General features: G+C 50.8%; 1 protein-coding gene and 1 long non-coding RNA gene across 6 annotated transcripts in view; both read right to left on the bottom strand.

Annotated features, from left to right (window-relative positions):
- Positions 1 to 344: 344 nt before the first annotated feature.
- The window catches only part of UBE2H (ubiquitin conjugating enzyme E2 H), a 48,632-nt gene continuing 24,643 nt past the window's right edge, over positions 345 to 24,333 (bottom strand). For all 5 annotated transcript variants that reach the window (XM_083840968.1, XM_083840967.1, XM_083840965.1 and 2 more), the window contains exons 4-7: positions 12,508 to 12,547; positions 11,782 to 11,834; positions 7,867 to 7,995; positions 345 to 2,258 (exon numbers count right to left, since the gene is read on the bottom strand). In XM_083840968.1, the coding sequence (XP_083697094.1) occupies positions 2,134 to 2,258; positions 7,867 to 7,995; positions 11,782 to 11,834; positions 12,508 to 12,542 (342 nt within the window). In that variant the 5' untranslated portion in view covers positions 12,543 to 12,547 and the 3' untranslated portion in view covers positions 345 to 2,133. The remainder of the gene's footprint in view (positions 2,259 to 7,866; positions 7,996 to 11,781; positions 11,835 to 12,507; positions 12,548 to 24,333) is intronic.
- LOC310901480 lies at positions 12,594 to 24,333 on the bottom strand. The gene is made up of 2 exons (XR_014585841.1): positions 15,631 to 24,333; positions 12,594 to 15,520 (listed from the first exon to the last, which is right to left on the bottom strand). It is a non-coding gene; the product is annotated as an uncharacterized lncRNA (long non-coding RNA).

A 24,333-nucleotide genomic window follows, 5' to 3' on the forward strand; every position in this document is an offset into this window, starting at 1 on the left:
TTGCTCTACTCCTAAGTAGCACCTACGGTAAAGGTTATAGCACAAGCAGACGGCGGGGTCAGCAGGTAAGCGAGTTAAAACGGTGCCAGCCACCCGCGGCCCCTCCCTCCCCAAAGAAATGAGAAAAAACAGCGTGCTAGGTAAGAGTTAAGTACACCATTACATGTTAAATAGTTAATATTACCCTTCCAACAAGCCACAAATGCTAGATAGAGAACTTCAGCACAGTCACTAGCCACAGCCCTACATCACTGCTTCAAAACAAAAAAAAAAAAAAGAAAGGGGGGGGGGGGGGAAGGGGAGGAAAACCCTTTGCTTCATGCCCGTAATTAACGTAAAGGAAATTCTTTGTATATTTTTATTAAGGAAAATCATGCTAAAGCAAAATGGTACGAGTCGTTTCTTTTTTTTCTTTTTCTCCAAAACAACAGCAAAAAAAAAATTGATTGTGCTTTATGAATTCGAAAGAGGATTGTAACCTTCCAACCCCGCTGACTCAAAGCTTGGTGGCGTTTCTAAAGAAAAAAAAACAAAAACACACTTCTGGGAAAAGGAAAATGTCCCAATCTGACATCCAAAACTCCGCTCCAGAGTTGCACAGGGTGGGTCGATTTCCACGCACTGTCCTGTGGGTTGCACCGCAAGTGAAAATCATCTTGTCCAAACCCCTCCGAAACCCCCCCAAAATACAGCAGGTAACGTTCAACATTCTGATTGGAAATCCATCTTAGTTCAAACCTCCAACACACAGTTATCCGAGTTCAAGTATACCAGCATCCCAGGTAGACATTTGCTATATCGGGTTTTGTAGCATCGTAACAAAAAATCTCAGCTCGCTGAAAGACACCAAGACAAACCAAACGTTTCATACAGAAGTGTCCTGAAAGGAAGAAGAAAAAAAAAAAAACAACAAAACAAGCAGATTCACTTGCTTCCTCAATTGGTGCTTTTAGTCTTTTTTTTATTCATCTCAATTTTTTTTTCTAGATCATATTCTTTGTTAACTTTACGAAATTTTTAATCCTGTTGTACACACACAAGCAGATGGCTACCAAGCTGGTGCAGAAGGGGAAAAAAAAAAAAGAGGAAAATAAAATCAGTGCCGATGGATTCGTGGACTACAGCCAATGGGCCAATCTTCGTGGATCTGAAGCTCTCAGCAAGGCTAATCCATCTGGTCAGAGAACCCTCCTAGGGGACAGAGGTGTTTGCGAGGTGTTTAACCATACTTCAAGCAAGAGAAAAAGCAAAACTTGAAGCCATTAAAGGGCAGCAGTTTCAAAAACTATGACAAAGTAAGAGTTTGACTTCACATGTGCTCCAGCTAAATCAAAAGCACTGCTCAGAGAGCATTGTTTGTGTGGTTTTTTTTTCCTCCCGAGAAGGGAACAGCTCGTAATCCAGACCAAGAAAGTGAGCAACATCCAGATGAAGGCTTTCAAAAAGTCCCAAGAGCAAATAGACCAGTGGTTGTCAGTCCCTACAGTTCAGAAGGGCAGGCAGGAGTCCACGTACAAAAACGGACTGAAAATCCAAGTCACAATTCTTAAGCTTCAATGCTCTGAATAGCTCCATGCATTTGTGTTGGTTTTTATTTACTTTTTTTTTTTTTTAAATGTGACTCCACACAAAATACGATCAGCAAGGTTGACCTGAAGGAGCACCTTTTCTTCCACTGTCTGATCTACACGGTTAGTATGTTATCCCCCAGATTTTTTTTTTTTTCGTTACTTTGAGGAAACGCTGTTCCACGGCAGCATCCAAGGTGGTGTCTTTGGAAACATCGATCAGAAAGCAAACATCTCGGCTAACTCCCTACCTACCAGGGCAGCTGTTGTAGCTGACAGTTCAGTAGCACACAAGTTGACTTGGCCAAATGGAATCTGAATGCATGCATTCGGGCTGCATATTGCTACCAAAATGGAATGTGGGAATATGCTATGCACCTCGGGTTGAGAAATGACCAAGAAAATCAAGATCTAAAGGGTGATATATATATATATATCAATGCTATTATTCATAAAAACCTTGTTTAGTAATAAAAAAAATTGCTTTGTTTAAATATGAATATTATAGTCTGCTTCTCATGGTTAGGAAATTAGAGTCTCTCTGAAAAGCAGGTTGCCTCTTCTACTACAACTCCATATCCTGAGCCTCGTCTTCCGAGAAGTCGGACATGGAGCTCTCGGATGAGCTGTCCCCGGTGCCTTCTTCCTGTTCTTTTAGTGCTTCTTCTGTTGCATATTTCTGAATGTATTCTGCGTGCGACAGAAAAGAGAAGACATTAAACAGCAAATATTCAACAGGCAGAGGATGGCTAAGCTAGGACTAACAGCTGGCGGGGTGACGTGTTGGACAGATCGTGCGCATTACAGCGGTTACCGCAGGCTGACCACATTCCTCTGACCAAAGGCAGCACTGTCCAGGAACACGGCAAGAAAACACTTGAAGACAATCAAAGACGTGCAAGACCCTTGAAAATGTGCAGTCTCCATGTTCCCACACCACTGGCACACGCGCACACACAGCTAGAAACAACCCAAGTTCTCCCTCGTAGAGTTTCTCTCACGTTTACTGTAATAGGATTACATTTACTGCCAAAACAGAAGCTTCCACGGTGACAGAGAACAAGCCTAAAAGCCATCGAGAGGTCACTATTACATAGCCTGGCTTTAAAAAATTACAATCGGAAAGTTTAAACTGATAGCACAGGACAGGAGTCACTGAAACCTACCTGATAGACTGAGGAGGAAGAGGAGAAATCTCAGAACAAACCAGATGTCCCCAGTTTGGGACGGGAGAGACTGTGCCTAGGTGGAGTTTAAGGAAGAATGGATAGAGAAAGAGCAGAAGACTACTGCGGGAACAGGTTTGTTTAAGGGAATAGGTTTGTTTAAAGTGAAAACCCAAAGCACGTCCCCTTTTCCTCCTGGCTCCTGGAGCAGCCCCTCTAAGGCTCAAGGAGGGGCTGGTGTCCTCAGCACGCGGGTTATTTTGGCCGAGAAAACCTTCTTGCTACACATCCGTGCTGAAAAAGCAGCTTCAGGGCACGAACAAGTGAAGAAACATCCCGACAGCACCTCTTCCACCCTGCCTTTCAGCAAGGAAACGGGAGCTGTGCTTGCGCTGCCTTCGGGGAATTTCAGCTGCAAACTCGTCTCCTTTCCAGGCACGAAGGTACTAAAATGCAAAGCCTCCCCCAGACGGCAAGACTAAAACACTGAAGTGAGGGAGAATTCCGTCATCCCTTCGTGCTCGAAGACGGGTCCCTGCACGGAAACGTGTCACGTACCAGCCCCAGCCCAGCAGCCTTCCGAATTGCAAGTTCTTTTCTTTCTCCCCGGGGAGCAGAAGGGAATGAGGTGCACAAGGATCTCCTCCGGGAGCACAGAGAAGTTTTTTATTCTGTATCCCATTGGCAGGGGGATGCATTGCAGGGCTGCAGGAGGACACACCCGATATCTCTAAGTCCTAAAGCACAGGTTTCAAAGACTGGGCTTTTTAAAGACTGCATTAGGACTGCCCTTCCTTTCAGCCTAATGGAAGGGACAATACTTGGCAAGAAATCTTTTATCATTCCCCCAATTTCTGGGGCTGATAGAGGGACACGGAGCTCAGGTAGTTGCCCCAGGCCCAGGAGGATGGTACGGGCAGAACCTGAAGACAAACCCTCACGGAGGGGTCCGCAGGACGGAGCAGCCGGTGGCCTCAGCAGCCCAGCTCTGCCCTGGAAAGCTCTACGTGAGAGCTGGCTGGAAGGTGCTTCTGAGCCCAAAGAGCTTCGGTCTAATGACGCACGTAGCGTTTAAGATACATTATTAACTCGCTCGCTCAGACTGCAGAAACTGCTGTTCAAATCTGTTTTACAAGAAGCTGTAAGAACTGATAAAGTATTAAAGGCAGCTCCGTAAACACCAGGAAGCAGGGAGCACTCGAGGCCTCTCCGCGCGCTGCAGAGACTCAGGGTGCTGCCGGGCTCTCGGAGCACACAACATGGGCAGAAAAGTACCCTTGTCCTCCGTCCTCAGGTTCTGGTCGCTGAAAATCCTCTTCTCGGAAGGTGCTGGACTATGATATGATGGTTCTTAGGCCCTGCCTGATCGCACCTCCTACCTGTAGCGGAGATCGGGTGCTGTAGAGTCTGGGGCAGGGGCCACCTGCCAGAAGAGACGGACACTGCAACGTGAAGGAAAACGAAGCAGCAGACCTAATCACATTTAAAGACGAGAGGAAGTGACTGAAAGAGGGATGCAAAAAAGCATCATGCCTTCAGAAGATTTACATGGGTGGGTGGGCAGCAGACGACGAGCAGAGATAAGGAGATGGGATGATGCCGACAGGACACGTCCCTGCAGTGGCCACTCCCTGGAGCTTTCCAGGAACTGATCTCCCAGATAAGCTGTTATTTCTTGCACAATCCAAAGGGAACCAAAGTTCCTTCGCTGCAAGACTTGGGATGTCCTGGATGACAATAGTAACCTCTTCCTGGGAACTTCAGGATCAGATTCACTCTACGCCTACTCCAAACCCACCTAGGATGGCAGGACAGGGGGCCAGAAGTGCTCCTTCACTGCCTGCTTCAAGTGTTCTCCGGCAACCGGTGATTTAGACGCAGAAGCCACCATTTCTTATGGAAAAGAAAAGGAAAAGACCTGCCTGAACCTAAATCGTTTCAGATAAAACGAGACTTACAAGCATGTCAAATGCAAAATGCCATCCTCTACCCAGGAAAACGACCAGGCCCCTGGGCTGGGCCTTTCTGGAGGTTTAATCTCAGAAAGTTCACGCTTCCAGGGAGCTTTTGTGCTGAACACTGCATTGAACTTGGATCTTCAGTTTATTAAGGGAAAATATTAAGGGAAGGACACCGAAACATCTAAATAATGCTGACAAACGAGCAGAAGCCCCTTCAAATCCACAAAGAAAAGCCTTGATGTACCCATTCCTACCAGGGAAATTCCACTCGGATCCATCTGTTTTTAAACCCTGGGGCAGGAAGAACAAGCTGTGATTATGCCCTGTGGCTGGTACACGCCTGTGAGCTTTTCAAAACACCAGCACAGCTACGCTGGAACCGCACAGCCACCAGGCAGGATGGGAGAGCTGCTCCCAGCGGTGTCCTCTGCTCCCAGCACCAACACCCAACCCACCCCTCAGCGCCCTTTCACTGCTGCTGCTCACCACCCTGCCCTCCCCAAAGCAGCTTTCATGCTAGATCTGCCAAAGAGAAGGCAAAAGGAAGACACAAGGGAGTTAACAGCTCAACAGAAGCTAATCTTGAGCCGCTTCTCCCTGTCTGGAGCCCACCTTTTGGTGCCACACCAGCAGTAAGACAAGGCACCCTGCCGAGGAGCGTCAAAAAAAAGGAGATCTTTAAGGAGGACGTGGTTCTGCGTCCATTGACTGCTTGATCAACATAAAGGCTCTAAGGCTAAGCATCACATTTTCCAGCTTCGTATCAGTAATATTAAATATTTACACGTCTCATAACAGATCCCGATTTGTTTAGGGCTCAATACCAAGAATCACGGCAGCTCCAAACCCTGTGCAACATCTCTAAGTCTACGCCCGTCTCTTCGCTACTGCTCTATGCGCTCATAACTAAAAAATGAAGAAAAGCAGCGATAAATTATGTATTTGCAATACTGCGTTTCCCAGAGCAGGGAAGCTGTTACAATCCATTGCCTCAGTTTTTACGCGTCCAAGGCTATTTTTAAAAACACGACAATACGGAACGGCAACGTTGAGCTCTCTCCTGCTTGTCACGCAAGCCTGGGAAGAGACAGCAGAGGCAGGACTCTCGAGTACACGGAACGCGAGACATGTTTCAACTCCTTCAATCTCCTTCCAGATCATCTTCACGGGCTGTATCTGCCTGTTGGGACGGCAAGGAGGGAGCAGACTGCCCTATTTAGCCTCCCGTAGGCAGGCCCCTGGATGTTCCTTGCAGCACCTGCTGCTGGCTACCATCAGTCTGATCGCTTTTTCCAGGGTGTTTCTTTTTTTTCTCCTGGTTCATTAAAGCGCAGAGGACGCCCAAAGTATCCCTCATGCTGACCCTGGAGATTTTATGTGACAAACCACTTTGCCTGAAGCTTGTTCATATGGAAAAAAAAAGGCAATGGACTTGAGGATACCGAACAGGCCAGCTCTGCAGGGTAGTTCTTACGATCTTGTCACGCAGCTGTCAGAGGAGTCGAGCAAAGCGTGCTGAATAACTCAGCACTTAAATCACAGCTTGGCTTGACCTCATTTGGAGTTCCACCCTCAGAAAAACACCCCGCAGTTGATGAAGGGTCATTTTGCATCAGAACAAAACAACTCGAGGTTTAACCGCTCCGGCGTGACGTGGCAGCCCTGATGAAAGGGCTCCACCACCGAATCCCTCATCTCTCTGGTGTACCCGCGCTCCCTGAACACAGGGGGGATGTTGCAATGCTGTTAGGAAAGCTGTTGCCCCATCTCGCACGGGAAGACTATTAGATCGTGCTGCTGGGGGATGCTCCCCTTGCTGAGCAGGCCCTGCACACCCTGCTGGCCGGGCTCCCACGGACAAACAAGCCTCATGGTTATTCAGGGACCAAAAAAAAAAGTGGTCAGGATCTCTATTCAAAACTTAGCTGGAGACCAAATCCGGACCAAAGGCTGTGAATTACCAGCTACGGGATGAAAATGACCAACCTCTAATTAAATACTGATTGTGATCACTGGATCGAGGGATAAAACGTCCGCAGCTTTTGCCACAGGCCCACTGCCTCCGCTCTTGCCTACGTGCAGCTGATTCTGGGGAAGGCCAAGCACCCCTATTCTTATTTTCTCTCATTTCTCAGGTTTCGCATGCAAAACTAATTCAGTTTATGCCTCACTTAGCTTGCCAGGACAGTCCTCCTATCCTCAGTCTCATCCATACGAGCCATTACTGGGACCCTTCCCTGACCCCCAGGAGCTACCGGCTCTTTATTTCTGACTTGGTTTCATTCGTCCTTCCGCAGGCAGACACAGCAGCACCCTCGCAGGCTCTGTCAGGGCTCACCCATCCTCCCCAGTCACTGTTAACGCTTAGCCGAGGCTCCCCGAGCTGAGTTGGAAGCCTGTGACCACATCCTGCTCCCGGTGATCCCAGCAGTCAGTCCCTTCCTATCTGAAGGTCCCTTTGACGTGTCTTCAAGCCCCACTCAGCCCTCAAAACTAAAACTCCTCCAGTTCTTTGCCTTTTTCATCATCAGAGGCATCTTCAAGACCATCTACCCTCGTCATACTCTTCAAGCCATCACTAATTGGCCTGCAGCTTTCTTAAATGGCATTCCCTGAACAGGATAGAGCACTAATAAGCCTCAGCTGGAGTAGGCAGCACCAGTGAAGGATTACTTGGCATTTACTGAGAGTTCCTGCTCTGTCACCGTACAGAAGCGCTTTCTGCAATGGTATCGCCGATTCTTTGATTCCTGCTCTCAGACAGATTTCCACAGAACTGCTAACAAGCGCTTTTATTCAGTAATTGGGAACTGGATATTTCCATTTAAGCTGAGCACTTTTCCTTGTCCCTTTCTTCAGCGACATACTTTTTCTTTTTATTTTTTCCCCGATCTCCAAAGAACAGCATCAAATCCTAACCTACTATGCTTACCTCCCTGCTTAGGATCTGCTAACGAGTTAAAACCCTGGCCACACACTGCGCACACCATGCACACCATCTTCAAGCAGGTATTTACCCACCCCTTATTTCAGGCTACTTTCCTTTAAAATGAACAGGGCTGCTGTGACGGGAAGGAACGGGCACGAATCTGCAGCGAAGACAGTCCTCGATCCCCCAGGTGGGATCACGGTAACACTACTTACTCTTCAACGTGTTATTAATGCCCTTACCTTTAATTTTCTGTTTGTACTCTTCTGGTCGGTGGAGGTACATGGCTGCAGCGTCGCCATTTAGAGGATCTATGGGGTTAGGATAGGCCAGCAGCTGGGGCAGGAACGATTCAAATATATTGGTGAGATCTGCAAGTGAAAGACATCCACGGACCAAGAGTGAGTCGGATTCATCATCCTGCAAGCACTGACACCAAAGAGCAGCACAAAGCTGGGCAAACACGCTGAGAACGTGGACACAAAATAAAGAGGAAGGCATCGGGGAAGGAGCACACGTAGCTGTGGCTGCTGCTGGAGACATGCTGCAGCTCTTCAGCTAACTTCACCAACTACTCAACATCCCTACAACGTAGCTACAGATATCTGCGGGTTGAAGAAGTGGAAGGTGAACTGTCTGGAACATCCGTGGAGACTTGCTTAGCCCTGGCTTAAAAATAAAAGGAGAAAAACCGAAACCAGCACGATTCCCCCCATCCCACCTCACCGAGTTCTTCTCCCACTTCTGCCTCCCTCTCTAAGCATCATTATGGGTACCTATCTCATGCTCCATGACTAAATGGACTTACCTCGAGCACAAAACACCTACAGGGCCTTAGATGACGATTGCATTACCAGAAAGAGCAACCAACAAGCCCTCCCCCCCGCGACCCAAACCAATTCACAGGATGCAAAGAGACCCCAGTAACGCCGCAGCACCAGCTGGCATCTGTCATTAAATAACCCCCACCAGGACACGTCCCCCTGGTGCTGGTGAGTAACCACGGGTGCACGAAGCCCTCTTCCCACGGCCCTGAGACAACAAGTGGGGGTGTTCAGCCACAGCCCTGCATCACTCCTCCTCCTCGGGGGGCTTCGGAAGGGCTCTGCAACCCCCCCCGAGCAGAGATTAAACGGGGTTAGGAGGTCCGTGCTACCGCCCGAAGGTCACATCCTCTGTGGATCTACCACCGTGTGCCTTCTAAATGCGTTGATTTAATCCTACCCAAGGCCAGGGAGACTCCAGGAGCTGTCAGTTCTCTTCTCCTGCATCGATGCGTCAGGACACACGGGCACCGTGCTACAGCCACCCCAGCCACCTGCCCAGCACAAACCCTGCTGCTGGGTAGGAAGGAAGGCCATGGTTTATATACACTCAGGAGCACAGGGGTCGTTCCAGCTGGAACCACATCACCCAGCTGCAAAAAGTCAATGGTATCGATCGCTACAGGTCACAACCAACTGGTCTCTGCTACGCAGGGGCACCACTAAGAAATTAGGTGATTTTACCCTGAAATCTCTGCCGTTAGAAACCATTGCCCCTTCCACCGCCAGCAGAGGACAGTGACAAAGCCCTGTAGAGCGCACACAGTGTGAGAGCCGTGACCAAATTTGACCAGCTGAGCGCCACCAACTAGTCCTAGGATGAAGCACAGCAGCAACTGGAAGAAGGATCAGAATCTGGAAGAAGGATCTGAATCCGAAAAGGGACCACAGAAACAGTGACAGCGCTCGGCAGGAATGCTTTCTGCCATGGCCTTGGGAGTGGCCTCTCCTTGGAAAACCAATTTCACCATCCTAGGGATTGGGTTCAGACATATCAGCACGAAGTTAACTTCAGCTTGTGCTGCCACCTGCTCTTGGTGCAAATCTCCCCACGAGCAGGCTTAGATCAGGCTTCTCTTTATAGCCACTGGACACCTAAACCCTAGCGTCTGCTGAGCAGAGTCCTAAAAACTACCATGACTCACTGAACACACTGCGGGGAATTTTTTATTATTATTTTTAAGGAGACCCGAGGGACGTCCCCCTTCTTTCCGATCACTAAAAGCAGCGTTAGTTTATCGAGAACTAGTTGAACGTGAGCAGGAAGCCTAACAATCGCACCAAGGACCTGATACTTCATTAGGGAACGACGGGGAGCCTAGCCATGAGGTCCTCACGGATTTATTGGTGGCTATTCCGGGTCTCTTCCACCTTAGTTTCCTCCTTGAATTCTCTGACCCAGTTCCTCTGCCAGCGCAGGAGCACTCTGGTTCCAAGGGGTAACGCTCCCACCAACACAGCTGTGCCGGGAAGCACTGGGGAATCTTATTTCCCCCTTTTGATTGTGCTCAGAAGCCGGCCACCTCCTTATTTCAGGTGAAGCCCTGGAAGCGAGGAGGAGAGCTGTAGGCGCTCTGGTGTTTGACGACTCCTAACCGAAGGGGCAGAGCGAATGCAGTCATCCCAGCACCCTCTCCGCAAGCTTCGAGGCATCCTACAGTAAAGCCAGGGGAGCCTGCAACGAGAGGACTGCCAAAAAAAGCACTTTGTAACGCCAAGTTTCACTTCGTAATGCCGAGATTCACCAGCTACTGAAAGGTGCTCTGTACAAAATCTGCACCTGATACTTTCAGGTTTCCTTGCATCGATATCACAAGGAAAAATACGGGAGATTTTTTTGCAAGCTTGCTGATATTAATACATCAGAAGCAAAGCAAAGACCAAGATATTTTTTCTACCTCTGTGAGCAACAAGGACAGAAATACAGCAGCACTCGTTAGGAAACCTCTCACAGAAAGCCTTCCTATGAAATCGCTTGGAAATAGCGCAGAAGCCCCGCCGTGACCGTCTGTGAGAGCATGCTGCAGAACAGAGGGGATATCCACACCCGTCTGCCGGGGCAGAGAACCAGCCCCGCAGTCGCAGCAGAGCGATTTCTTTCTGTCCAGCCACCCCCACGACCCGCGGGTGGCATCGAGGCTGTGGAACAGCGGCAGGCCCCGCGCCGAGCTGGATTCCCCCGTCGGCTGAACCACGCAGGCTGATCCCCAGCAGAGGGCTTGCTTTGCTGCCAGCTTTAAGTCCTTCGCCCCGCATCAGATTCTCCCGGGACACAAAAGCCTTCTCATCCTCCGTTAGCAACGCCGCCCGGGTCACGGCGAAGGCAATCCTTTACAGCAAAACCATGCGAAGCGTACGCCACGCAGCCGCGCCGGGAGGACTCGAGGCATTTTGATTCGGAGTCAGGTTCAACAAGTTGCTATAGCAATTTCACAGCCGGCGCTCGCCAAGTCTAGTGTTCCCTCACAAGTTGTGCTCGTGAGGAAGGGGAAGTGGCTCGTCTCTCTAGCAACTGCTTGAAAACTCCAGCTTAACACGGGTAAAGTTGGGTTTTCAAGGGAAAACGTGAAGGATTTGACGTGTACGGTTCCTTGAATACTTTTCCGTAACACAGAATTGGAACACCTGAAGTTTATATTTTTTAGATTATATTTTTTAGAACACAGCCAACCTAGACTAGATTCTCAAACGTATTCCTTTTTTCCTCAAATGTAGTCCTTTTAACAACTTCAGCCTTCCCTAAATGCTGTTTTAATGGATCTTCAACTATCAGTTGACCTTGTTACAGCTCTGCAAAGGAGAGTTACAGCCAGGGATAACAAGAAACCCCAAACCTTCTGCAGCAAGCAGTGCAGTTATTAGATACACGATCCCCTCCTAACCTGCGCTGAAGTGATGCTGCCACGAGAAAGTTTCTGGTGTCACCTCCTGCAGAAGTGGGACCGTAGCCTCGTGCACAAAGAACAGCAGTTCGAACGCACATGCAAAACGTGGATGGGGTAGCTGAAACGAGGGTTCACTTTCCATACAGTCTCTCCTCTCTTTTGTTGCCGAATCACCCCTGGGTGCTGCTGTGTAGCTGCCAGACCCCACCAAGCAACGGACCGAGCGATTCTTTGTGAAGTTTATGGAATGTTTTTTTTGCCTCTCTGGCATAAAGACAAGTCACGAAAAGTGTTTTCGCATGAAAATCTTACTTTCACGTGACGTTGGCTCAGCGAGAAGACTGAAATTTAACTAAAAGGAGTCAGCCTAAGATCATCTGTGCCTGTGTTGTGTTAACGCACCCAATACGGACGCTCGTGTGATTTTCGGGGGAATGCCAAAACTCACCGTAGAGAGCCGTCCAAGTTTGATTGATTACATCTAGACATACAGTTCCTGACCTGAAACATATGGAAAAAATTGAATTAAACACAGTCACACTCAGAAACACCCTGGGGATTTAACACAATCTACCCCCCTTCCACTGCCCTGCCTTCGCCCCGCGGTTTCAGATAAGCTGTGATTTACTCCTGTCCCGTGGTTAAGAGGGGGGCGGCCTTTAACTACACGAATCTTTGTACTCTGCACAAAGGAAAGCAAATTGGAGTCATTACTGAATTAGCTGGCCCATACGGGGACCTACTGGAGAGACCGAAGTGGAGGTGGCTCCCCTTAAACCCGAACTGAAAAATTGTGGCAAAGCTGATTTCTACTGTAAAGCATTTTATCAAGAACGTGAACTTCGGCTAAAGAAGGAGCTACGGCTCAGCCAGCTCCCTTCCCTGTTTCAAGAAAGCCAGCACGAGGCCACGGAGAAGAGGTCTTACAGCTCCAAATTTTCTGTAAGTGAGGCACGTTACAGTGCAAAGACCCCATCTGAGAGCCTGCAGCACGCATCTCCCCATCGTGCCTACAGCCTGACCCACTCCTGGAAGTGGACTTTAAAAGACATCCACTTTGGACTGCTTGATTAGCTGGAAGTGTCATTAAAGTCTGGCATATTATTACAGAGCCAAGACACAGTTACCATTAAACAAAAGCCTTAGAAAAACCACACACACGGGATTTACTTACGCTTCATCGATGTTAGGATGGAAAATTTTATTCATGAATCCTGCAAAAAGAGACACTGGTAAATAGCAGAAAACAGCCAAAGGTGGTTTTGTTTTTTTTTTTAAAAAAGAGAAATCTGGAATTTACTGAACAAGGACTCTGCTTACTATTTTCACAGAAAAACCCGGCTTTGCTATATATAGCCACGTAACCTTTAAAATACGCAGCCAGCGTTTTGACCCTGGGGTCCCCAGCCTTTCCCTTGAACTGCAAAAAAACCCCGCTCACAGCACAGCAGTACCACAACGGCTGTGGCCCAGCGTTAGCTTGAGAAGAACTGCCCGTCAGCACAATTAACCACACATCTCTGATTTATAAGCTGCAGGGATCATTTCAATACAAACCAAGCACAAATTTTAAGCTCTAGTTTAAGTTTTTGTCTCTTTTTAGAGATGTTTCTTAAAGTTTTTCTGCAACTTGAAGTTACAACATTAATCTACATTTGTAAGCCATTCAGGAGCAAAAAATCCCCTGGTTCAAGAGTTACAACACCGTGGTAGAAGATGCCTCGTATTTTAGGGACACCTCTGGCTGCTGCTACCAGACACGAAGCCACGTTTTCCAGCTACATCGTTCAACCTTGAGTTAAAGACGGACCGAGCCTCAAAAAACTCCCCCTTCTCCCACAAACAGAGCTTAAAAAGCAAAAATATTAGCGGGATTCTAACATGCCACGCTTGCCACTGTAGCCTGTATAGAAGTAGAGCACATCGACCCCAAAAAACAAGTTTAGCATTTCGGGTGACTGCATGGGATGCCAAATCCTGCTCCCAAACCCCTCCCTTTCAGTAGGGGGGAACTAAAACCCCTGGTGAGGGACCCGTCCCCGCTACACAAGGGATGTGTGCCAAGGAAAACAGATTCGGGTTTTCCAGTTACTTCACTGGAAAATGGATCGAGTGTCCCATATACTTCTGCTGGGGTCCCTATACACTTCTGCTTGGTCCCTGTATATTTCAGCTCTGCCCAGAAGGGCTGGCTGCAGCCCCTGTTTCTGCACCACTTTAAGCGGCTCCCAGATCTTACCTTGCTGGCTTTTTCTTCTTCCCAGAAGGTAAAATCAAACCTTGCTTCCTTCGTCACATCACCATCCCTTTCCCTGTAAAGCCCTACAACCCCCCCCAGGTGGGAGCCTACAATCTACTTCAGCTAACAGCAGCTACTCCTGATAAAGGTGCTGCTTATAAAAACAGGAAAGAAAGTTAAATCCGGGGTGTTGACTCAATCCATTTAAAAAGAAAAGACAGTTTTCTCTTCCAACCAGGCCACAGAAGCGTAGAAATACCTCGCGGCCCCGAGGAGCAGCAGCGATGCACCAGCTCTGCCCGAACCAGGAGCGAGCACAGTTTGAGTGGCAGCTTGGTTCCCAGCTGGGTAAGAGCCGACATATGGAGTCAGCTCCCTTTCTTTCCACGTATTGTGACACAAATATAATTCCGTGTTTACTTGTACCACTCGGATTTTGCATAAATACAACGCAAGACTGAAACGATGCCCAGAAACAGAACGGTCTCTAGAAGGAAGAGCAAGAACTGCAGAAGCGAGCCCGTGCTAACAAGTGTCTTTCAGGAAAACCTTCCCGTGATTCAGCTTGAAAAACTGAAGCAGAGTGAAAGAGGGAGGCTGTAGTTCCATCAAATATTTACACTACGGTAGCTCCCTCGGGTTTAAGTCAGGTCACGGATCCATTACGCCAGGCACTGGAGAGATGCGGCGAGCAACGAGCCCAGATCTAAATCCTGCCTCTCTCTAAAAGGGGGGAAAAAAAAAGAAGTTTCTGAAAAAGCAGTAAAGGGAGGACAGGAGAAGGCAGAAGGCAGCCAGAACAGAGCAGCAACGTGCGGAGCTGCCGAATTAAACGCTGTCCGTTCTGATTTCTGGGCCAGAGACCAGCTAGAGGCAAGGCATCCCCCTGCCTCCTCTCCTTTGGGTTTTCTCCTTTTTTGGGTTTTGGGTTTTCTCCTTTTCTCAGCTACTTTCCAGGAAGTTCTCCCGCAGCCACCCGCGGCTGGTTGCACCACGCTATGCCGCGCGGACACCTGCGGGTTTGGCAGACTGCGGCCACCCTTCGGTGCTTAAACCGGACACCACATCCACGGAGGTGACATCGGGCCACCCGCTCCTGCAGCTCCTGCCCTAGAGATTTCCAATTCTTCTCCGTCATCTTCGCGCTCACCCGAGGAGCAATCCCTTCTTTCAGTGCCCTTGGTCTCGAGCTCTCCACGTTGAACAGCTGCTGTTCGAGGCCGAGCACGAATATCCCCTCCCTGCGCTCCTCACGTCCTCGGCTGTTGCCGCATCTTCTCGCAACTCTCCAAGGTCCCCCCAGCCTCCTGCTCCTGTAGATGCAAACTGCCCACCCCCAGCACAACTTTGATCGTATTTTCCCTCTTCCTGACCCAGATACGAGTCCAATCCGTCCTCTCCTCCTCGTTGGAAAGTCACCCTCAGTGACGAAGCACCAACCTCGCTCCGGTAACGCCGCCTTTCTCTGTATTTCTACAAATGCAGAGCACAAAGCAGGAGTGTCCAACTTGCAGAGGAAGCCAGGAGTGGAAAAAAGCCTTCCCTGCCAGCATAAATACAGCGGCAGGTTCACTGCCACAGCACCGAGTACAACACATCCCTGATTAACTGATTAAATTAACTGATTAAAGCGCCACGCAAAACTTTGGGGAAGCAGCGAGGACCCCAGGGAGGTCCCAGGCCCTTGATTTTGGGTTCCCACCACAGCCAGGAGCACGAAGCTGAGCCCCCAGCCTGTGCAGTCGTCGTTCTGGGTGCTGGACTGCCTGTGAACACTTCACTAAACATTTTAGCACTCACGCGGACCACCGATTCCCTGGAAAACCCGACGTTTAGGTGGAGTTCTGGCAGGGTGACCGCAGCCCGTATTTTCCATACGGAGACACCACGATCCAGGAGAGCCTCTCGAGGTAAAGCAGGCCTGCAGGAAACCTGTACTGACAACAAGCTTTGGGTGAAAGCAGAAAAAAAAATACACCCATAAAGGGGTTGCACAACAGAAAGGGACCTATCTGCTCCAGGGCTGGAAGGTGCTGGGACCCACACGCAGGTGCTGACCTTCAAAAACGGTGATATTTCTGCAGCAGCCCTGGAGTAATCACTCCTTGGCTCGGCAGAGCCTTTGAAGGGAAGTGTATTTGTACATAAAGTCAGCTGGAAGAAAGGCTGTCAGTCTTCCCCGGCTGCTGTCAGTGCTCACACGGTTGCGGGGTTGGCCGCGCTCCAGGTGAAGTTCTCCCACCGAGCTCCCGCAGCAGCCAGGATGAATCCAAAAAGCCCGGTGCTGAGCCGCGGTCAGGTCAAAGCGGTGCTGAGCCTCGGGCCCTGGGCTGGGCGATAGCTGAGCGCAGGGGAAAACCGGGAGGAATTTCAGACTTGTGTTGATGTCGAAGGATCTCCTGAATAACTCCAGCCTGAAGCTCTCAGGATCGGGCTGGGAAGCGCTGCCAGACCCAAGGCACTCCGGCGAGCTGCCGTGCCAGTGAGCTCCCCTCCAAGAGGCTCTCCTCCAAGAGGCAGAGCCCGAGCACTCTGGCGAGTTGGGAACACCGAGGGCACCTGGGGCAGTTTTGTCCTGCCTTTGTCCTGTGGAGCCAACAAGCAGAAAGCTCCTGCGAGGGGCAGTCCCACGCTGATCACTCCCCCTATCATCACGCCTGCGTGGCTGGACCGTAATTGAGGCAGAGTCCTACCTTAGTACATCCCTCTTCTATTTGGGAAAATAGAAGGCTCTGGCTTTACCTGAAAACTTGCAGAAAACAGGGATCAGGCCTGGAGACCGCCTCCCTGCTCTTGCTACGGGTGCTGGCCCGCGGCAGCGGAAGGGTTTCTGCGCCCACCGGTGCTTCTCCAGGTCAGGCGCTGGGCACCATCCAACGAGCAGCGCTTCCAAAGTGCCCGCTGCTTCTCCACGCTCAAAGTACAGCCAGCTTAGCTGTACGAGAGGTCCCCAAAAGACCTGAGAGATCCCCCAAAAGATGCTTTTTTTTGCTGCAGCACAGCTCTTTAAAGCCGTGAAGCATGCACGGAGGAAAACGAGCAAGCGATCAGGGCATCCCAGCCCCCTTGCTGAGCAGGGGGACAGCTGCACGGGCTGCCCCACGCCAGTGGTAGCTGCAAAAGGACATCCCACCTGCTCGGGGGAACGTGCCAGAGCAGGGCCAGTTATATCTGGGACTTGCCTAGCCCCCAGCCACCACCGCTTGCCCACGTGTTGGCGCTCTGCTGGCGAAGCAGGGCCAGCTGGACGTTTCTCCGTCCGACCAACTGCGACAGCACGTTCACGTCTACGTGCCACCGGCGCGCCGAGCGAGCAGCCGATCCGACAGGCGTACAGCAACCGTCCCTGCCTTCCAGGGCAGGGGGCTGACAAGGCTGAAAGTTTTGTTTTTCAGTGAGAGACTAAAGGCAAGTCAGGAAATCGCTCAGACTGCCTGGCTGGGGAGGTGGGAAGGTGGTTACGGGCTCTCCGAAGCAGGATGCAGTGAGTTTCAACACCGCACCAAGCCCACGTGGCTCGGGTGAGCACCCGAGGCGCAGGGCAGAACGATGTGCACAGAGATCAGCACGCAGAAGAGCCCGTATGCAGCACAGAGAGATCAAGAACACTTTTTCCTCCACTTTTTTTTCAACCACAGGACAACCTAGCTAATGGAAAAAAGTCTTCCAAATACTCATGCTTCCAAATACTTGTGCAACGTTGCCAAACAGCCAGATAAGATTAGTCTAAAATTAATGTTTAGTACTTCCCTCCCCCCTCTAAACACTCAAAAGCCTGCAAGAGAACACACACTTTAAAAAAAAACAACAAAAAACCCCACGCTGCGCTCATTTCAGGGACTGCTTGCTTGTGTAACCGATCACGAGCGCGCCACGCACCGCGGGTTGAGAAACCGCGGTGGGAGACGGAGGAGAGGGCACGAGAGCAAGGCTGCTGCCCCAGCCCTCCCCGTAGTCCCCTGGGGACACTGGGACTACTGGTCTACCTCGTCCGGCGCTCTCAGGTCAGTGAGGTCTCACTGAGAATTACAAGGATTTCATTTTTTTTATGAAATTCAAGGGCTAGGAGCTCCTTCAGGATACAAAGTCGAGCACAAGGCTGCGCACCGACCGTGGAGGCATCCGTCACGGCGCTGGCGCGAGGGGGCTGCGTAACATCAGCTCGCCAACAGAAGCAGAACAGTTTATATTACCCCACTCAACTTTTAGTGGCTTTTCAAAACAACGCCATAAATAATCCCGCAGCAGCTTCCACGAGGGAAATATCAGGAGAGAAAAAAATACGGCCGTAGGGGATGGGAAATGGTGTCAAGAGCTGTCAACTCCGGACCCCCTGCCCAGAGGGAATCGCTGAGCCGCCCCTTCCTGGGAGCGGAGAGGCAGCAGCAGCAGCTGGGGAGCTCGTGGCTGAGAGCTGCAAGCTCTGAGAAAATAAAAAAAAAACCAAAGCAATTGCCCAATATCACTTCGTCTGACTGCTCAGGTGCACCGTCACCTGATGCCCAGAGCCTGGCACAGAAGGCAGCGAATCCGTGCCAAGCCAGGCTCGAAAACACCTCCCCAATTTTGTCTGGCTGTGGCAGGGGAGATGCAGAGGGTGCAGAGCGTGCGTCAGACCGCAGCGGAGCCGGGAATACAGATTACCTTCGGGTGCCTCATCTTTCCCCGCGCACAAAGCCCGGCGTAGGGGAAAGAACAAGAGTTTTCACGGCGCTCACAGGTCACGCCGAGGATCAACGCGCTCCAGGAAGAGCGAGCTCGGAGCGGTCGCCGGTGATGAGCGACTCACGAAACTCCAAGGAGCAAAGCGTAAGGCAAGCCGGAGAGGGGCTGGGAGTAAAAATAGCAGCTGCGGTTCAAAAGAAGAAATTAAGCACGGGCCAGGAGAGATCCGGCGAATCCTGGCTAGAGCTGAACGGCTTCGATCCCGTGCTGGCTGCCACGATCTTGTTACAGGCACACACCTCCAGATGTTCGAGGCATTTTGTCTGGGAAAACACCTCGAAGAGAGGTGAAATACAAATGCAAGGTATCTGCAGAGAGCGGGGACAGAGATGGGAGGAAAAATGAGAGCTGTGTATAAACGCACACGGGTTATTGGAGAAATCGAGGCCTCTGCGCCTATCGTGCACAAACTTGGCAGCTCTGACATTTGATCATCGAGGAAACAGGGACGCGGTGCTGGCCTAATGCTTCTGCAGATTTTTAGAAATAAAATAAATGCCATGGGGCTTCCGGGTAAGAGCTCGGGCTCCCGTGTTCCTGTATCTACTGCCCTGCTCTTAGCCTCTAAGCGAGGCAGGACATCACTGCTCTTCCTCCTGGGTTTCGGGTACCGAAGAGCATTAATCTCCAGCTCTTGGCAGGCGTACGGGCAGACGAAAAACATGCAAAAAACTTACACAAAGCGTTCTCGTGATATGGGAGCTTGAAAACAGTACTGCGAGTACTTCCCAACTCCCCTTTGAAAGGGCAGGAACAGACCGGGCACAAAGTGCCCCTGGAGATACCGAATCCCAAAGGGAAGGGAAAAGCAGCGAGGCAGTGCCAGCAGGGTTCCCGAAACCAGAAACAGCTCATGGAGTATTGTCTAGGAGGCAAAAAGGAACAAAACATCCAGCAAGGCAGCGCTTCGTGGCCTCGTAAGAGCAGGGATATTTACGTTAAGCGACAAAAGCATTAAGAGCAGCAGCGCTCCAGAAATCAACAGGGCATTTTTCAGGGGTTAGGCTTTGTTCTAACAAACTGCTCGAGTCCTTTTCTTTTTAAATCCTAAAGACTTTGGTATTTGGGGATCACAAGCAGAGTTAATCAACCTCAAGAGGAGTACTCAAGCCTAGAGCCAACATGATAGCACCACACCTCGCTCCATCTACATTTTTAGTGCGCGTATTTCCCTTTTCCCATCCTTTTCCCTTTCCTCTCTTGCTAGGAAAAGCCATCCTGCACCAAGGTGATCAGGAATCCATCTGATTACACAGCAAAGACCAAGCAAAGACCAGGTGGTGCCAGAAATCCCAGAAAGCTACTGCGGGCCGTGATGAAACCCTGGAAGCTCTCACCGCGACTGCTCTTTTCGCGGATCCCCGGATGGTTCAGCTCTGTAACGAGAGGCATTGTGTGCACTGCCAGGAGAGCGCTGTCCCTGGGGTGGCATCATTTAATAGACCACAGCCATAATTACCAGCCTGAGAAGGAGAGGAAATCAATGCCACGCGTGTTTTAGGAGGTGACCCAGGACGGCCAGCGTGGCTTCACCAAGGGCAAGTCGTGCCTGACCCACGCGGTGGCCTCCTGTGGCGCAATGAGCGCCTCAGCTGACAAAGGAAGACCAACTGATGTCATCTACCTGGACTTCTGTAAGGCTTTTGACACAGTCCCACACGCCATCCCGGTCTCCAGATCGGAGCTACGACTCGATGGGCGGACCGGTCAGCGGGTAAGGAGCTGGTTTGAAGGCTGCCCCCAGAGAGCGGTGGTCGATGGCTCCACGTCCAGGCGGAGGCCGGTGACGAGCGGAGTCCCTCAGGGCCCTGTCCTGGGGCCGGTTCTGTTTAATTGTTTAATATCTTCATCACCAACACAGACAGCGGGATCGAGCGCACCCTCGGCACGTTTGCAGGTGACACCAAGCTGAGTGGGGAAGTTGATATCAAACAAGGAAGGGATGGCATCCAGAGGGACCTGGACAGGCCGGAGAAGTGGGCCCACGTGGACGTAATGAGGTGCAAGGTGCTGCACCTGGGTTGGGGCAATCCCAGACACGAGCACAGACTGGGAGAAGAACCCACTGAGAGCAGCCCTGCGGAGGAGGACTTGGTGGAAGAAAAGCTCCACACGAGCCAGCAGTGGGTGCCTGCAGCCCAGGAGGGCAACTGTGTCCTGGGCTGTGTCACCAGAGGGGTGGCAGCAGGGGAGGGAGGGGATTGTCCCCCCCCTGCTCTGCCCTTGTGAGGCCCCACCTGGAGTCCTGCGTCCAGGTCTGGTGCCCCCAGCACCAGAAGGATGTGGGGCTGTTAGAGCAGGTCCAGAGGAGGCCACGAAGGTGATCAAGGGCTGGAGCAGCTCTGCTACAAAGACGGGCTGAGAGAGCTGGGGGTGTTCAGCCTGGAGAAGAGAAGGCTCCGGGGTGACCTCATGGCAGGTTTTCAGCACTTAAAGAGGGCTGATAAAGATGGAGAGCAACTTTTTGCTTGGGCAGATAACAATAGTACAAGGCGGAATGGTTTTAAACTAAAAGAGGGGAGATTTAGATTAGAGGCTTGAGGAAATTCTTCACTCAGAGGGTGGTGAGACATTGGCACAGGTTGCCCAGAGCAGCTGTGGATGCCCCCTCCCTCGAGGTGTTCAAGGCCAGGCTGGATGAGGCCCTGAGGAACCTGATCTGGGGGGTGGCATCCCTGCCTATGGCAGGGGGGTGGAACTGGATGGGCTTTAAGTCCCTTCCACCCCAAGGCATTCTGTGATTCCCTGATATTTGAGAAGGGAGCTGCGGATGGGACAAGGGAGCTGAGATTCAGCAGAAGAGCCACCAGGCAAAGACTCCTGCAGAGACCAAAGCACCCTCAAAGGCAAGGACGACCACCGCTCTTCTAGGGTTTAAGAACAGGTCTGCACCACCACGAGTCTAGAATCCACTTTTAAAACCTCCTCTGTTCAGGTTTGCCAGGCACGCTTTGGAAAAGAACACCAGGTTGTGCTGGGCTAAGTTTTCACGTACCTCATACTCAGAGCCATGCTGGGATAAAAGCAATTTGGAGAGATTAGAAAGCGACTATTAGCAGTCATTTTTTCAGAAGCAGCTCCCTAGAACACATGGGTACGCTTCCAGCCATCATGTTATTTGCTGCAAAAAGCCAATACCGTGTTTAAGACTGCATTAAGGATTTCCAAGACAGAAAGAAAATTTTAGCCCGCAGTCCCGGAAGAACAAGGAAAGCTGCAAGAACAGCATTTCTGCTTTAAGCTTCATCATAAAAGCGTAATTTATTAAAGGAAACTGCTGGATTCTATACTTCATCCATCCCAGGGACTTACACAGCTGATTTGAACTCTGCACATCACCAAAGCAGCAGGGATCTCGGCACTGCTGAGAACAGAAGTGCTGCAAACAAGCTACATGTGTGCTCTGGGCGACCTTTCAGTCCCTTTCTGGGCTCCCCCACCTCCGAAATCCTTCACTTCCCCCCTCTTTACAGATCAGGGACTCCCACAACGAATTCCTCCCCGTAACTCCTACCCCAAGCTACCCGGAGCTGAAGCTGGCTGAGGGTTAGGACGCTCGCGCTCCCTGGAACGAGTCCTGCAGCTGACCAGGGAGAGCAGAACATCTCGCCTCGCTTTTTCTTGTCTCACTTGGGGGCTTGTTTTGCACCCAGGGCTGCTCCAGGACTCAGCAGGGCTGGGGACTTGCTCTGGCGCTATCTGCGCTGCCCAAAAACCGGCAGCACCGGGCAGCGAACGCCGAGCGTGCCTGCGAGCAGTGCGGATCAGCCCAGAGGAAGGGGCCGAGACGCCGCTGGGCCCTGGATGTCCCGATAAGCTGGGCTGGGGCAGCAGAAATGGGAACCAGACAAAGAAAAACAAACCTTTTCCTGCAGCTGGCTGGGAGCTTCGCCGGGTCCTAGAGCTCCCCGCGGTGCCTCTGCCCCCCAGCAGCACCGAGCTCTCCACCAGCTCCCGATCCAGCACCGAGTGCTTATTTGCCCTGAAACCTAAGCTGCGCGAGGCTCTGCCCAGGAGGCAACCAGAAACAGCAAGAGGCAACCCCCCAGAGCAAGAGGCAGCCTTCCGGGGAGCTCAGCACGAGCAGCCGTGGTTTTTAGCTGCACAGACAGGGACTCACGGCACAACAGAAGCACGCCGGAGGGTCCGACGAGTCCGGAATAAGGCAGCTGCGACGCAGGGGGACAGAAGCAAGCTGGCTGGACGGAAAGGTGCTGTACTAAAAAGGCAGGCAGCAAAAGCATCGTCAGAAGGGGCAAAGCAGCACGGTTTAACTGAGCAGGAAAACAAACGCAGCTGGGCCAGCTCCCAGCCCCGGTTGCCTCTCGCTCCCGCGCATCGCGGCCAGCACTGAACGGCCTCCAAGCCGAATCACCGAAAGGTCAGACCCACCACCTCCAGCGCCACTAACCGGAGCCTAAATCAACAGCTCTACAGATACACAAGAGCCTGGCCTGCGTTTAGCTGTGTTGGCATCACAGGGCTACCAGGAAGAAAGCTTGCTTTTCTGCATTAAGCCAGCCATCTTCGTTTCAAATACGGGCAGGGAGAACATCAGGAGAAAAAAAGTGCCAAAGGAATTAACAACAAAAACTTTTTTCCCCTTAGAATTATCCGTAGCCAGCTCACATTTAAGGCTGCCGGTGTGACAGTGCCCTGATCTGCTCCTCCTTATGGCACTCGAGGAGAGGAGAGGGGAAAGCGACTGGCACCAAGCCACACATTGTGCACCTCGATCTTCAATTTAAGAGGTTCGCAGCGAATTTCAGAGCTGACTCGAGAGGAAGCAGGAACTGGTTAGAGCTGCAGCAACGCTGCATCGCTGCTCGTCCGCGCGCACCCTTCTGCGGTTCGGTTAAGGTTTCAACAGAAAAAGAAAGGTAAAGGATTGTGTAAAAACAGCACTGCTTTCCCAGAAGGCGCAGTTCACTTTCAGAACTAGACGGTTTATTTCTCACACAAGAGAGATTTTAAATAGATGGCACTCGTGGCTTAACAGCCTATTTTAAGCAAGCAGCCAGTACTTATCAGCTCCAAATCAGGATGTTGATATTGGAAGGGACCCATCTCGTCCATCCCATACAGCCGAGTTCCCACATCATTCTCCCTAGTCTGTTTTTTCCATTCTTCGGAGTCCTCTGGTGGCTTAAGCCACGAGCACACCCTTCTGATAAAGGCCGTGTCACCGAGTTACCAGCTCTTATTTCACGAGCCAGAACGGAGACGTTGACAGTTCACGTCTCTGCTCCAGTTTTTCAAGCAATATTGGCTGTTTTATTTACAGCTCCTCTGAGTGGAAAAGGTTGGTCCTAGGAGACACCTGAGTTAGATCACCACCACCCAAGGACAAAGGCAGGATGGATAAAGCTTAAAGAACACTTCCTTATCAAACTTCCTATTTGCTTTTGAAAGTTAAACAAGCCCGACCAGCCAAGCCAGCCACGATTACTCTGGTGATAGCTCCTTGCTTCTACATTCTTCCACACGTTCTACGTTCTTCCACATACGTTCTATGTCCTTTCACGTATGCAACACCTACCCCAAGTGAACAAAGGCTTCAGCTCCTGTCTTTATTTCCATCCACTTCTGGACAAGAGGTCCCAACAGCTAGGTGAACCCCAAGATCATGAACGTGCACTGCAGTCTTTGCTCTCCATACTAAATAAATCGTTTTATACAACCAGTCTCCACCATTCACGTTGTTATTTCAGAATGGCCAAGGTTGGAAGGGACCTCTGAAGATCTAGTCCAACCCCACTCACGCCTTACCCATGAACAGATGTATCAATTAAAAAAAAAAGCACTTGAAAGACTTACTTCATCAGTACCCAAACGTGCAATGAAACCAGATTTCCGGCTCCTAGCTCTTCAGCCAAGAGACCAAGCTTCCTCTCCACTCAACATTTGAGCAGTTTATTTGGAAGTCTACGGTAAAACCGTTCTGCAGACTTAAAGAGCAACTTCACCTGCAGCAATGCTGCGAGCAGTAACACCTCCCCTGCATAAGCAACAAGATTTTGACCGAAAGCGATTATT

This window comes from Anser anser (assembly GCF_964211835.1).
Source record: "Anser anser genome assembly, chromosome: 1".
NCBI classification, from domain to species: Eukaryota; Metazoa; Chordata; class Aves; order Anseriformes; family Anatidae; genus Anser; species Anser anser.